The sequence below is a fragment of the Pseudoliparis swirei genome, chromosome 2, assembly GCF_029220125.1.
Source record: "Pseudoliparis swirei isolate HS2019 ecotype Mariana Trench chromosome 2, NWPU_hadal_v1, whole genome shotgun sequence".
NCBI classification, from domain to species: domain Eukaryota; kingdom Metazoa; phylum Chordata; class Actinopteri; order Perciformes; family Liparidae; genus Pseudoliparis; species Pseudoliparis swirei.
This window is the reverse complement of record NC_079389.1, coordinates 13,451,202-13,466,851: the sequence shown is the minus strand read 5'-3', so window position 1 is coordinate 13,466,851 and position 15,650 is coordinate 13,451,202. Positions and strand designations below refer to the sequence as shown.

Sequence of the window (15,650 nt, the reverse complement as noted above, 5' to 3'; positions counted from 1 at the left end):
AGCTATTTGTAAGTCAACATTACAAGAAAATATAAATAGATGCAGCATGCTTCTATTAAATAAAAAATAAAAACTTCATTTGTTCCCTTTAATTGACATCCTGCGATCCGTAATCAATATCTTATTCCAGTCAGTTTTTTGGCTTAATGTGATTGTCAGAAAAAATATCTAAATGTTGAAGAAATAACCTTTTTTTTTCAGGAGGCAACAATTTGGGTGAAGTTAGATTCTGATTCATGTTGCGTATCAAGAAAATATTGGTTTGAATGATCAGCCACGTCACAGCCATCTTTTCCTCTCCTGGAGGCTGCAGATGGATGGGTCCCAAATCGGTGTCCCAGTGGTCTGTTGCTATGGCAACCACTTGCTCACCACATTTTGGGTGCCGGCTGGTATCATACCAACCGGCACTCCTGCTCTCTCCTTGCCCCCTCAGTCCTGCTGTGTGCGTGAATGTGTGTGTGTCGCTTTGACTCGGGGCTTCCAGTCGTAGTCTCTGCTCAGAGCGGGCGCCTCCTCAGCTTCAGTCTGCCTGTTTTACAGGTAATACATGCTTTTACTTCATTGGGACAGTGTGTCCGTGTGTTTGTCCGCTGTTACTGTTGATTATGGATGTAGATGCGTACTGTAGGTGTGACGCAACCTTTCTGTATATTAAGGCAGCTATTTGTGCATGTGGCTGATTCTCCAGCCCGAGGCAATGGAAGGCAGACATCACTCTCTCAGAGAAATGCTGAGGCAAGCAGACCAGACTCGTTGTCATAACCGTCAGCTGGCTTTGTGGATGGGACATGGTGATAGTATTCAGAGATGTATCTGTAAGTGTGTATTTCTGTGGATTTGTTTGAAAGACTAAACGTCTAAGATGCCCAATTGATCCACAGTGCCCTTAACGTTGCTTTTGAAGAGAGACTGTGTTTCGTGTTTACCCTCCTAAGGCACATGCAAGCGATTAGTCCAGTTGTGTTGGTCTCTCTTTTCTTTTTTTTCATTTAATTTCTTATTTACATAAAACTTAAAGAGTTTTTAAAATATTCCATCTGTCAGTTTTGAACTTTAATATATGTCATATATTATTACAAAAAACAATAGGCTAATTTGTGTTGAAAATAATCCAGGAACTGCATCGTTTCACCATCACTCAGAGAACTGAATGGAAATGATGGGTGTTAGATGTTGCAACCTATGTTTCATATTTTCCTTGCTTAATATCCAGACTGGATTCTGACCTCGGACAGAAAAAAAAGAAAATGCGCTTTTTAGAACATGATGAGCCAGGATTAGTTTTAAACAATTAGCTGATTCCTCCTGATCCTCCCGTTAACACTCCAGCACCCATCGCCATCTGGTCCTCGGTTGTGTAACCGTGCACTGGCTGGGGAGCTGAACCTTCCCGTGTTCACCACCCTTCATACTTTACCACCAATGCAAAATGTTGCTTTTGCGTCCACAATTCTCTGTTGGTTTTGGAAAAGCTCCTCTGTGTGTTTCCTTCTTGTTGTGTCATGCATTTGTTTAGATGTTCCCAAGGTTCCAGCTCTGTTGAGTACTAACACAGTTGTGTAATGTCTTCAGGCACAGGCCCTCAATGCTGTTGTCTCACAAAAACAATTGAGCTATTGACATCTGGAGCATCATTTGCCTCCAGGTCGAAGCTATACGGGCTGTTATTAATTATTTGATGTCACAACCATTGATGGCGTATACGGTAGTGATGCCTTTCAGCTCTTTTTCCCAGAATAGGAAAAAAGGGGTTTTGCCTGAAAAAAGAAATAGGTGGCGCATGTATATTACACATTGCTATTGAAAATGTCAAATGGCTGCTCTGAGTTGGTGAGTGGGCTGTGTTAATCGTTCCCGGAAGAAGTGCGTATGTGTGTGTGTGTGTAATTGCATGTGTGTATGCCTGCCAGCTTGTTTGTGTTGATGTGTGGGCGATGTCGGATAAAAGAGTTTCTGAAACAGCAGCAGTAAAGCATTACACTGCCACCCCAATCCCTCATGACCACTGTTAATATGCTAATGCTTGATGGTTTGACTATATCTCTACAGTTGCACCCTCCGCCCACCCACCCACCCCCCATGCAATATTTCAGATAGATGTAAGCTTAAAAGCAGGAACTGTAGATCAATTTTATTATTTATGAAAGGACATGCATGTATGTCAATAATGTACCTTTTTCTTTAGAATTCACACGCGCTTTGCTCTTGGTTGGGATCAGTGTCAGAAAGCCAGACAGTGTTGATAGCTTCTTTCTCAATATTGACTCTAGTATTGAAATGAAGAGTGTACATCTCCTATTACTTACATACTCTTGCAAAAGACTGAATTCAGTTTTTGTTAAGATCGAAGAGGAAGAATGAAATCGTATCTGCAGTCTGGCTGTTCACAGTCCACTGAATATATTCACCAGCATCAGTTCGTCCACTTTATCTCACACTCACTTCCCTGGTTGGTTTAGGTCGGGAACCTTTGTAGCATGTCAGGCCTCTCCTTTCATTTTCTGCCTATAACAACATTTTGGAAAATGTAAATTTTTCTTGGCAGGAGCTAAATAAGCCAGGATTCAATTTGAGTCTGTTCTTGTTTAGGGATGCTGGGTTTCCATAGCAACAATCAGCCTTCCCCAGCAGCCCGAGCATCCCTGCAGTTCTCAGCTCCCTCACTAGGCTTTCATAGCAGGTCTTGATGGCATTATTCAAAAATACACAAAAGTAAAATGGTTGTACAGCATACAATCTCCGCTGTCCTTTTCCACCTCTAATTTGGAGAAAGAAACATCCCGCTTCACATTCTCAGAGTTATTTTACGGATTGAAACCTGGAAGCTGCCCAGAACAAACACTATGCCTGGTGGTTTACTTGGGATTGGCTGCATCTTTTCTCCCAGCCAGTTTTGGGATTTATAGCCAAATGAATTACTTAAACTTTCCAACCTTTAAAAAAAAAGTTGATTGATCTTTTCTCTATGTCTATGTTCAGAGCAAGTGTCAGCGCGGATCGTGCAGGAAGTGACGGCGGAGGCAGTGGCGGTACTGAAGGGAGAGCAGGAGACCCAAAGGCTGCCATCCGGTAAGCCACGTTTTATTACCCTACGTATCCATGTGCTGCGTTCTCTCCTCCAGCCAATCACAGGGACCTGCAGCCTATCCCTTGCCATCAGGCAGGGCACATACTGGATAGGTGACCAATTTACCTAATTTTGGGAGGAAAGCGCAAAACGCATACATTTATCTATTTAGATATTGTACTCTCAATTTCTATTTAATCAAGTCGCAAGTCAAACGACATGATGAGACGAGATTCCAGACACACACAAGTCCGTTCTGTCATTCAAAAAGTCCTCCCCCCCTTTTTTATCATGGCAAGACATTATATTGACAAATGAAAGAATCCTTCCTGGTAGGCATACACCAAGCGAAGCCCAGAATATGTGGAGTTACACACATTTTTTAAGTTTTAACAACCTTATCAGCCTTAAAGAAGCCAGCGTCATTTACAAAGCCCTAAATGGTCTGGCACTTCCTCCGCTGAACCAGTACATCAAACAGAGACCTGCTGTGGCCCGAGAGTCACCAGAGCCTCGGACAGAGTGTCATCCCACACAGGCGCTCCACCTCTAATTAATGCCCCTCTGTGCAATATATCTGTGTGCAATATGATGTCAGTGAAATGTCTTCCTTACACTGTGATATTTTCTCTTGTTGTTTTTATATATCTGTGTGCAATTCTTTTTTCTATCCATCAGCTATGCACTATAATTGATTGTAGTTTATTACTGCTGCACTTTGGCGTGACCTTTCCCTCTAGGACTCTGTACATTCCGGACAGACAGACAATGGAAATCAGCCTTGCGGCTGTAATTGAGTGCATTTACATTTTAATTTAAAGTGTTCATCAATGTACATTGTCCCTCTCGAACAAATAAAAACTTGAAACTTAAAACTCAACCTCTGTAATTCAGAGGGTGGACAAGTAGCTTTGTGGGTAATGTAGGCAGCATGTTTTGACAAGCAATGTGTGGAATACAATAGACATCTTTGGTTCTGCAGCATCAATTTTGACATTCTTTTTTCAAACTGACCATCGTCGCCCTTCATCTTCAGCTTTTGATTACAAGACAGTTTCCTCAGTGTTGATGTAGCCCTTAGCTGGATCGTATAGAAGTTATTAGCAGCAGATACTCAAAGTCCTTAACAATATGTGATCATTTATGACGATGCTGCTTCTTCCTTTTCAACTATCTGCCTTTGAAGTTGAAGACACCACGAATTTGCCTCCCTCTCCACCCCCCTCACCTTCTGCGGAGCACTTTGGTCCTCTGCAACAAGGTAGGCCAAGACTGTGATAAGTGCTTTAGAGTGTGTCTCATGGAGGAGATTGTGGTGTCCTTCTTTCCCCCGACTGAAGCTCTGGAGTTGTGTGCCCACCGACACGTTGGAGTACTGATGTAGGTTGGCTCTGGGGCTCCTTAAATCCCCCCTCTCAGGACATGCCCCACCTACAGGGGGCAATCTACACATTGGTACCAGTTCAGGAAACCTGTACACAAAAGAGTTGCTAAAAGCAGGAACATGTTTTCCATTTTTCAGACATCCATTTCGTTTTAAATCCTGCTTCCTCCTCATCGTACACCTGGAACAGATACAATTTGTATCGTCATTGTCATCGCCGTTTATCTCTCATAGAAAAGAGTGCCCACATGCACGACGACCTTGTAACAACGAGTGCACTCTTTTTCTTTTATTCTCTTCTTCCATTTCTCTTTCTAACATCCACACCTCGTCTCCCCACACACCAATACGACAGCCACACTCGGTAGCCCTCCAACTTGCTGTTGTTTGTCTTTTCTTTCTTTTTTTGCATGTCTTGTGATTGCCCTGTCAATCTTTTTTGTATGTTGTTGTTTTCTTTTTGTTGTTGTTGGTGGCTGTGGCTACAGAGACAATTTCTAGCTCAACAAACTTTACTTGAAGACATAGTTGCTAAAGCCTCAGACTGAAACCTTGCAATAGAAGTGAGGCGAAAAAAGGAGTTAATATAAAAAATGAACTACAACTGTAGCAATGCAGTATAAACTGTATCATCTTGGAAAGTTAGTCAGATACTAGCATATAGCTGTGTGTTTGTGTGTGTGTGTGTGTGTGTTAGCTTGCATTTAGACTGAAGATTTGACCCTAATTTGTTTGTTTGCACTTTCAATTTCTAAAAGCATTTGTTTCTCTGCATTTAAATATTGACCGTCAGCTTCGTCCTTCATCTTCGACTTCTAAATAGTAGTTCAAGCAATACACTGGTTTGTGTGCAGCTGCCTGCGAGAAACAGTTGTAGAGTGTGACTAAACGGTCAGTCTGCTTGATGCTGCCGGTGTCTTCATGTCCACACAATCTGAAGGCTGGCTGAAATGTATTGAGCAGTCTGTCGATGGGTCGGCCATGCACCGGATACAGCTGGTCAGTTGTGGTCGAGTTGTGTTTCAGGTGCACGAGAAGAAGCAAGTAGGACTGATTTAAGGTTCTCGGGGTTTTCTAGAGAAAGAGACGGTGTTCTGTGTTCTTGACCAGAGAGAGTGATGAAGAGATGTCGTTATGCGGGCCTCATTGTTTTCGTGGTCATGGTACAAAACAAGTAGGTTCAGTCTTAGAAGCCTCAGTCACGACCTCGGAGATGGTGTACTTTTAGATCTAACGTTTCTTTGCTCTGGGCTTTCCCTTTGTTCTAAAAGAGGATAAGCTGTGTCTTTGAGCTTTTTATCGGTAAAGAGTTGGTTCCTGTCATGGCAGTGACAAAACACACATGTTACTGATGGTGTTATTACCACAACTACTATCGTATTAGTATTATAAATGTTGTTCCTAGTGTCTGTGTTGTGTGTCTTTTATTAAGATGTAATCACTTATACGTGAAGCGGTTCGTATTATTGATTTCCACAAATGATGAAATATACTCATTTTGTTTGTCGCAGAGTAGAGTTGGACCCCAAAGCTTTGTCCCCTTTGATTTGCTCGTCGCTGTCTCCTTATCAATGTTGTGTGTGCTGTGTTTCTCTTGTCCTCCACTCTCTGGTGACTCTGTTTTGGTTGCCTATTTTTTTTTTTTTTTTTTAGTTAGCTTTCAACTCCCCTCTCTTCATAACAAAATGTCCATCTTAAGAAGTAACTTGAGGATTTATGTTGTAGAGAACGAGGCAATTATTCATAATTTCCTCAAAAACCTCCTGTTCATTCAAGAATCGTCCAATAGCTATACAAATATATAAAATATAAACAAGAAAAATATAAACACCATAAATTGTTGCAATGGATCTACTGAAACATTTCCAAGTTAAGATACTATGCTTCCTTGAAATATTTCTATTTTATTGTGTTCACAATTTAATGCTGCCTCTCAACAGATGCTTACAAATTCTTAATACCATAATGCAAATGTATATAATTCATTTTATTTCAGTTTATTTTGTCCAGCCCAAAATCACAAATTAGACATTTGCTCCAAAGGGCTTTACAATCTGTACACATATAACATCCGATAACTAAAGGCTCTGGCTCCCATCCTACTTTTTAAGACTCTAGGAACTACAAGTAGCCCCGCATTTAGTGAGCGCAGCTCTCTAGTGGGGCAATATGGTACTACAAGCTGCTTAACCCTTGTGTTGCCTTCGGGTCATTTTGACCCGAATCAATATTACACCCTCCCCCCGCCTTAGGATTAATTTGACCCCATTCAATGTTTAATGTCGGTGTTCTTTCGGTAGTCAACAAACAAACATAAAGTGCCTCACACTTAAACTTGGAAAACAATATTAATTCTAATAATTTTCTGGAGGTTTTAATTGCTGGCGTCAAATTGAACCCAAAGGGTAAAATATGTTAGTAAATATAAAGGTAACAGGAGGGTGAAACATTGAATCGGGTCAAAATGACCCAAATGCGGGGGGAGGGTGTAATATTGATTCGGGTCAAAATGACCCGAAGGCAACACAAGGGTTAAGATATGATGGAGCATCACCAATCAAGGTGATGCTCCATCATTTGTAGGTTAGGAGAATAATTTTAATTGTGATTCTTGATTTTACGGGGAGCCAGTGCAGAGCAGCTCATACAGGAGTCATGTGATCTCTTTTCTTAGTTTTAGTGAGTACACGAGCTGCAGCATTATGGATATAGTGCAGTTAACTGCCTGAAAAGATATTCATACCATTGTTTCAGAAAGTAACAATTTAAATTAGTTGAAAATAATGACAACGGTTTTGTTCTTTTTTCCGAAATTGCAAAAGACCTCTTTATTGTTATTCTCTAAGATAAACTAGATATCAAAGACTCAATATTATATCAAATCACCTTTAAGATGGACATTTTTTGGTGTGTTTTCCATTTTTTTGTTTTCTTTTTCTCTTTCCCTTCCATCTTTTCCTTCCTCTTCACTCTCTTTCAGTCCGTTTGTCCAGATTTCCCTGCAGTTCTTCTCCTTGTGTCTGTCTTGTTTGTAGATGTAGGGGATGAGGAGGAGGCGGGCCCTCTCCATCGCTTCCAAAATTCTCGGGAGAGGTGCAAGTTCCTCGCCCCCTCCATCTCAGTTTCCGTGCCCGAGGACGACCCCTACCACTCCGACGAGGAGTACTATGAGCACCCATTGTTCAGCCCAGAGTGGACGCACTCGAGTTCTCGCCCCACAGGGCAGGCTGTGGCCTTTAGACAGATTGAAGGTGAACCACGCATGGTTCCTCTTTGCCATTTCCCCCCTCCATTCCTCTCTCAATCTCTCCGTTTTTCTCCTTTCTCATTGTAATGCCAAATTCCTTTCCTTCTGTGATTTGACCTCCTCCTTCATCCCTCTCGTCCTTCTGTCTCTCCGTCCGTCAGTTCGTCTTTGCGTCTATCCGTCTGTCCTTGTGGCGTTTGTCTGCTCAAAATCTGAGTAACTTCATTATTTATTTATTTTTACAGTCATAATTCTTTTGTTTCTCATTTATTTCACCCAAAGCCATGCTACTTGTGGTTGTCATGCTGTTAAGTTCGACACATAGCAGTGATGTCTCTGAAGTAGGATCCACTCAATGGACATAATACATTACAGCTCTCATTACTGAGACCACGTGGTCACCAAGGATCAGTTTTGGGGCATAAAGTGGGATCCAAATGCCTTTCATGAATGTCTCAGAGATACGGTTTGTGGTTGATGCACAATTCCTCTGCACTAATCATCTCCCAGAGTTACGTTTTGGTTTATTCCTCAAAATGACCCCTCAACCCCTTGATTATGCCGTACCATATTAAACCATCTACACACATCCTGAGTTACTGTCACCCTCTCACGTTGGCATCGGGGAAGACTTTCAGCTCCACTCACTCGCAGACACCTACACCGGCATCCAACTTTCCACTTTTATTGTTGTTAGAGCAATATAGAGCCAGTATAAAAGGAAACTAGGACCTCAGGATATTTACTCTTCAACTGTTCAAACACACAACAACCTGTTACGTTATCCATCCAACAAAATGAATCCGTTGGCTGGCAAGCTTCAACAGAGGACAACAACTTAATGTATACCTCCGTTGGCTCCCAACACACATTCTGAATGAACTCCTCTGAAACACAATCCCTTTTAAATGTTACATTGCTTGTCAGCCATCAGCCATATGGTAATTTGGCCCTGTGGGCTCTGATTAATTAGACATGCAGTTAACACACCATCTTTTTCTCTTAATGAAAACATGTGTTCTTCCCCAGTGAGACCCATTCACCGGGCCAAAGTAGTCAACCAAGGGGAATGATGGCATTCATTCAGTGAACACACAATAAAGAAGAGATATTAAGACTGTCATTGACTGTAAAACTGCAGACATTTTATAAATAGCTTTAATGTAGCTTGATTCTTAACTCTCCTAGCTTCCCCCAACCTGTCATTGGAACCGTTGACAAGACCAACACCTATGTCACATGCAGCAACACTGGGTTGCAAAGCTTCAGAATCTTGTATTTACACATGAAGTCAACATGTTATACAGTAATGGCTGCTGAAAAAACTAGTTGTATGCCCACACATTGTCCATTGCACAGTTAAAATTATAATCTGTGCAATGTCGAGAATCTGAGGCACTCTACTTTTTTTTGCTGTGTGCAGCTCTTCAAGGTTGCATCTTCCAAATAGCCAGAGCTCCAGCCAGGGTTTGCTCTGACTAGACGTGCTTCTACAGTCGTGCAGTGTTAGGCCAGGAAGTGTTACAACTTCATTTATGTTTCCATTTTCCTTTAACCCTCCTGCCGCCTTAGGGTCAATTGGACCCGATTCAATGTTTAACCCTCCTGTTACCTTTATATTTACTAACATATTTTACCCTTTGGGTTCAATTTGACGCCAGCAATTAAAACCTCCAGAAAATTATTAGAATTAATATTGTTTTCCAAGTTTAAGTGTGAGGCACTTTATGTTTGTTTGTTGACTACCGAAAGAACACCGACATTAAACATTGAATTAACCCTAAGGCGGCAGGAGGGTTAAATATTGATTCGGGTCAAATTGACCCTCAGGCAACACAAGTGTTAACAACCTCAGTTGTCAATGATGGTCGGTCAATCTGGTTGAGGGAATAGTGTATGCCACAGAAAAATAAATCTTTTGTTTTTTTTACAGTAAATAAGGAAATAATTGCTTGCTTCTAAACAAACATATCTTTATACTGTAGCTTCTTGAATACTGGGTAGACTAAGTACCCAAGGGATACAAACCAAATGAAAAACCACCCACACACTGCACTCTGTTCTATATGTGTAATGTACCTATATGTGTGAACAGACATACATTGTCGGTCATCTTTTCCCAGAGCTGAAAGTGTCCCATCATAAGTTGTGTTTTCACATAACCCAAGTCTGTGTTGCCTGTAGTCTTATTGTGTCCCCCTCTCACCCTGTTTTTGAGAAGAAGAGACCATGGAGGCTCTTACAGCTGAATACGAGGAGGAGGTGGAAGAGGAGGAGGAGGAGGAGAGTGCAGAGGCAGCAGAGTCCGAGGAAGCTCTTGATGAGCAGCAGTGGAGCGGGGAGGAGCCTGAGCTGGACAGCCCTCAAGCTGAGCCCGTAGAGCAGGCAGAGGCCATAGACGAGGCCCAGGATCTAGACCTGGAGCTGGGCGAAGCAGCTAGTGCTGCTGCAGAAGGCTCTCTGGACAGAGATGAGGAGGAAGCAGAGGGTGGGGAGAGCCCTGAGACAGGTGTGTCCTGCCCTCTGCTCTCCCTGCCTGCATGTTACTGTATTGTCCAGTGTATGAGAACATCAGATGTGTCAAAAGGAACCCATAAGCACATCAGCATTATAATTCTGGCGGAATGGCAAGCACTCCTCACTGCGCTCTGCTGTGGCTGCAAGGCAACACAGGCTTGTTGGTGAAAAAGTCACATTATTTTTACTGAACTTGGTTTTACTGTGTGCTATCTTTGCGCTTGTGTTTTCTTTTTTCTTGCTGTGGTTTTCGGCACCGTCTCGTATTGGTATGATGAAGTGATCGTAGCAGTGCTTTTTTCACCGGCTCTAAGCTTCCAGGTTTCTCGTGTGTTGACAATTGGCTTGATGCTGGTGTGCAAGTGCGGTGCACTTTTCATAACCATTAATCATACTTACTAATCGTGGGTCACTCATATTATTATCATGATTCTGTGTACATCATTTGCAGGGGATCTTGTGTTGGCTGTCTCATGTCAAGTGTGGTATCATCAAATGCATTATCATACCAGCAAAATTACAATGAATTTGTATATTTTGTATGTTTATTTTTGTCACTGTGTGAATTTGTATGGTATTCTTCTGTCATTCCAGGTACTTCTGCATTAGTGTCAATATACTTTAAATAATATAAAGACATGAAAGTCCTTTTTGGGGGCCAACATTAATTGTATGTTAATTAAACTATATGATAGATTTAAATTGGGGAAAATCTCATAAGATTTAATTGTACAGTGGAAACCTTTACATTGAGTGATAACAACTGTCTGGGTTAAGTTAATAGCTATTTGTTTTGTCTTTGTCTCTCATTGAGATCACTATCTAATTGACACTATCTTATTGAATTAATAGAAAGTAATGAAACGGTTTTGCTATTTACTGAATTGTGCTGACCGATTGAAAACACGGTATAGTTTCAAACTTCCGCTGTTTAGCGGTGGGCTTCCACCTCAGGTGCTTCTACTGTAACTGAAAAGAATGACAGAAATTCTATTATTTTTTTATCCGATTTTTTTGAAGTGTCGCATGGAGATCCATCCCATCTGTAATTGCTTGTTCCCCATAAATCAGCATTGCAGTCGCTTCATGCCGGTGCCGTCACATACCATGACATCCATCTGTGACTTGGTGGGCCCAATAATCTCGCCGTAGTTCTTCAGTGATGGCCGTGTCATTGTACTGTAAGTTTCTGAGGAGAGCTTTGCTTGTGTCTGTGATATAAGCTTTCCCAGTCCCAAGCTTAATAAATATGTCACTTGCAGCATGCCAAAACATTACAATGCTATGTTGATCAAAACAGCAAACTTACAGATGTCCTTTCAGCTTTGAAGATGGACTCAGACAAGCAGGGAAGCGAGAAAAGTGGTTCCATGAGCCCAGACAGCATTGGATCGGAGAAGCGCCCAGAGGAGTCTTTCGAGCCCCAGATGCAAGGGTTCTTTGCTGGAGAACGAGTTGTACCAGAAAGCCCCACAATGGATATGCCATCATTTGTCCCTCCGATTGTTCAAACCCCAACCAAAGAATCTGCTAGATCACTCACTCTACAGCCTACATACGGCGAGCCGATCACAGTGTCAGAGAAACAGCCGTCAGTGGAGGTAGTGGAGATCAGCAGCATCGGTGCGGCCCCTGATCTCTCGTCACAGGCAGACAAAGTTCAAGAAGGAGACTCAACAAGGGACGCTAGAGACAGATCTGGCATGTCGGCATATTTTGAAACATCAACCATGGGGGTTGATGAGGCTCCCCAATGTAAGGGCGAGGGTTATTACGAACTGAGCCGATCTGGTGAAGAGAAGAGGACAGATGAGCAGGAGATCAGCTACAGCACACTGGCTGGAGCTCTGGGTACACCCAACATTCAAGAAAGTACAGCAGAAGACACTCAAGGGATCAAAGTTCCTGACTGGAGTAATGAATGCAGGCTTTCCCCGGGTAAACTGGCCTTAGAGCAGAGGAGTTACTCACTTAACATTACTATTGGAGCAATGGATACGAGTGGCCAAGGCAGACCTAGGAACTTCTCCCCACTGGCCACAGATATCATGTCATACAGTAGTGGAAGTCTCGTTGTATCAGCAGACTACCTCCCAATCACTACACCCTCCGTGGATAAGCCTCCATCCTTGCCTCCTTTGATCCTGGAGACTGCGGCCTCCATCACCTCAGATTCCTCCTCTCCTCCAACGACCACTGAACCAGTTTCAAAACCCAGCCCTGAACCGGAGTCGCCAGAATCACCACAGCCGCTTATAAGCGCCTATAAAAATGGCTCTGTGATGGCGCAAGACTTGCCTGAGCTGTTGGACCTTGCTGGTACCCGTTCCAGACTTGCATCGGATAACACCGAACCAGAATTCACCAGGAGAAAGTCATTTCAAGCCGATTTTGCAGCCTTCGCAGATGACCCACTGGCGAGCCTAGTTTCAGGGGAACTAAGTCCTGGAGCCAGAAAGATTGAAAGCCAGCTGGAAGAGATGGGCTATTGTGTGTTCAGTGAATATTCAGGACCCATGCCATCACCTGCAGACGTGTTGAGCCCCACAAACATTTCTGCACAGTCCTTCGCCCCCTCCGTCCTGGAGGCAAAAATGGCTGAGCAAGCTAGGAAATTGGCAGTCAGAGACGCATCTGTGGAGGACACGAGCCAGCCATCAGGAGTAGCGGATGTCTCTGAAGAAAAAGACCTGAGACAACGAGACAGAAACGATTCTACTGAAGAAAAGGGCAAGGTTGCAGATGAACAGTCCAAAACATCTGTTAGTGAGATGCCATTAGCTCAGCCAAGTGAGTCCTTTGTGACACCAACAGTCACTGTGACTCTAGAGGAAAGCGGGAGGTCCTTTAGTGACACAGAACAACAAGCAAGTGGCGAAGGGTCAGCATCAGAAACTGAGATTGCCAACTATGAGAGGCAGATCCGCAAATTGGAGATGGAGGATAGGCCTCTCAGTATGGAGGCGGAAAGAGAACTGCAGGAGCTTCGGGATAAAGTGAAACTGGTCCACCAGGAAGCCTATGAGGAAATGGATGCCGAAGATGTGTACCAGCTGACCGGTGTGGCCAAGGACCGGATTGCCAGGCCTGTCAAAACTGCTTCGTCCGTGGAGAGCAGCATCGACGACGATAAGCTGCTCTCTCCAGTGCTCTCACCTTTAAAGCTGAAACAAAGAGAGGTTTACGGTTCCCCCAAAAGAACGGTGTCACCGGTGTTAGGAGTTAACAAAGAAAAAGAAGAGTCAGAAAAGAAAAATAGGGAAGAGCAAGAGAAGGAAGCAGCCGAGAAAAAGGTGAAAGAAGAGGCTGAGAGGAAAATTAGGGAAGAAACAGAAAAGAAAGAAAATGAACTGAAAGAGATAGAAGAGAGGAAAAGGAAAGAGAAAGAAGAGGCAGAGAGAATATTGAGGGAAGAGAGGGAAAGGAAGGAGAAAGAGCAAGAGATGAAAGAAAAGGAGAAAGAGAGAGAAATGAAAGCAAACGAAGAAAGAGAGAAAAATGAAAGAGAAGAGAAGGAAAAGACTGAGCAAGAGGAGAGAAAAAGGAAAGAGATAGAAATAGAGGAACAAGAAAGAATAAAGAAAGAGTTGCAAAAGAAGGAAGCCAAAGAAAAGATAGAAATGGAACTGAAAGAGAAGGAAGACAAAGGAAAGATAGAAATGGAACTGAAAGAGAAGGAAGACAAAGAAAAGATAGAAATTGAACTGAAAGAGAAGGAAGACAAAGGAAAGATAGAAATGGAACTGAAAGAGAAGGAAGCCAAAGAAAAGATAGAAATGGAACTGAAAGAGAAGGAAGACAAAGAAAAGATAGAAATTGTACTGAAAGAGAAGGAAGACAAAGAAAAGATAGAAATGGAACTGAAAGAGAATGAAGAGAAAGGGAAAGTTGCTGATATGGACAAAACGGTTGCGGACAAGTCTGAGGAGATGGCTGGACAACAAGAGGAACAAGCCGTCGCAAAACCGGTGGAGAAAGAAGCTTCAGTGGAGGCTGAAAGGGCACAAGACAGCGGTGAGGAAGAGGCGCCAGAGAAAGCCGGGCCAGCCGTGGTGAAGAAGATCCCAGAAACTCGAGCTGCCATCGAATCCGTGGTGACAGTTGAAGACGATTTTATCACCGTGGTCCAGACCATTGATGAAGCAGAAGAGCCGGGACACAGCGTTCGTTTCTCTGCTTCACCTGAGGCTGAAGGCCTTTGTGTCGCTGCCCAGAAGGAGGAAGAGGAGGAAGAGGAGGAAGAGGAGAATTCTGTGGAATTGGCCCAAGAAGCAGACATTGAGGAGGTGGTAGATGTTCTTGAGAGCCCTGCCTCCCCTGAGAAGGAGGCTCCAACCATCGACACTGAAGCCCCGACGGAGAGCTACGACAGGGATGAAACCACAATGGACGACTCCATCCTGGACAGCTCCTGGGTTGACACACAAGGTGAGATCTCCTTGATGGTTCCTTCCTTTATATTGTTCTTTTGTCCCCCCATTGTTTTCTGCTTCAAGTGAACACTTTGATGTCGTCTCATGTTGTTCTTGCTTTGCCACACTGCAGATGACGATAAGAGTATGGCGACAGAGCAGATTGAGCCTTTGCCCAAGGAGCCCAGCTCAGTCAAAGCGCCTGCTGTGGTCCAGAACAAGCATACCCCACAAAGGAAGACCGAGAAGCAAGAAAAGTCCGTCAAGCCAAGGGCCAAGGGGCCCCGGCCTCAGGGCCGGATCTCCACACCAGAACGCAAGCATGTCCGCAAAGAACCGATCTACATCCCCAGAGAGGAAATGCAGAAGAAAAAAGGTTCCCATCATTGCTTAAATTATAATCCGGGTTGAAGTAGAATTTGTTTATAAACATTGCAGTTATGGTTTATCAGCATATCTGCTGCTCGAACCTCTTTTTTTCAAAGACAGTATTGTTGTACACTTGTATTCTTTTCCCTGTACGTTGAGTCAAGCCGTTTAAAACAGTTGCCTGACATCATGAGGGGTGTGAAGGTTCTGAAACCGAGATCGAAACAGCAATTTGTCGTGATTGTTTCACAAAACTTCCCTAGGAGACAGGCAGCACTTCCAATATACAAGAAAAAAGTAACGGTCCTCTTTATTTTGTTAATCCATGTTGAGTTTAGCACCGTGGCTCAAAATCGAGATCTGAACAGAAACTTGGGATTTGGAGAATTGTTAAAGCCCTCACCATCAGGCAGTTTTGACAACGTCTTGTTTCCTCTGGCAGCTGTGATAAGGAAGGCGGAGCTTACCAAGTCCCCATCTAAGAGGAATGTGATGAAGACCCGCCCCACCCAGCACCACTCCTGTCCTAGAAGGAGACTCACAGGTGACACATCGCCGTGGTCTGTCATACAACTGGTGCTTTCTGCTGGAGAGCCACCAACAAACGACAGTTTGCCTCCACTGTCAGCTTCAAGCTGGTTCTGGCATCCA

At 43.3% G+C, this 15,650-nt stretch overlaps 1 protein-coding gene across 3 annotated transcripts in view; it reads left to right on the top strand.

Annotated features, from left to right (window-relative positions):
• map2 (microtubule-associated protein 2) overlaps positions 1-15,650 on the top strand; it is a 37,859-nt gene that overhangs the window by 3,820 nt on the left and 18,389 nt on the right. For 2 of the 3 annotated variants that reach the window (XM_056425429.1, XM_056425420.1), the window contains exons 2-6: positions 2,983-3,072; positions 4,257-4,331; positions 11,542-14,646; positions 14,764-15,006; positions 15,442-15,543. In XM_056425429.1, coding sequence (XP_056281404.1) covers positions 2,983-3,072; positions 4,257-4,331; positions 11,542-14,646; positions 14,764-15,006; positions 15,442-15,543 — 3,615 coding nt within the window. Of the gene's footprint in view, positions 1-2,982; positions 3,073-4,256; positions 4,332-11,021; positions 11,400-11,541; positions 14,647-14,763; positions 15,007-15,441; positions 15,544-15,650 lie in introns of those variants that run through there. The other variant, XM_056425432.1, reaches the window with a different exon arrangement.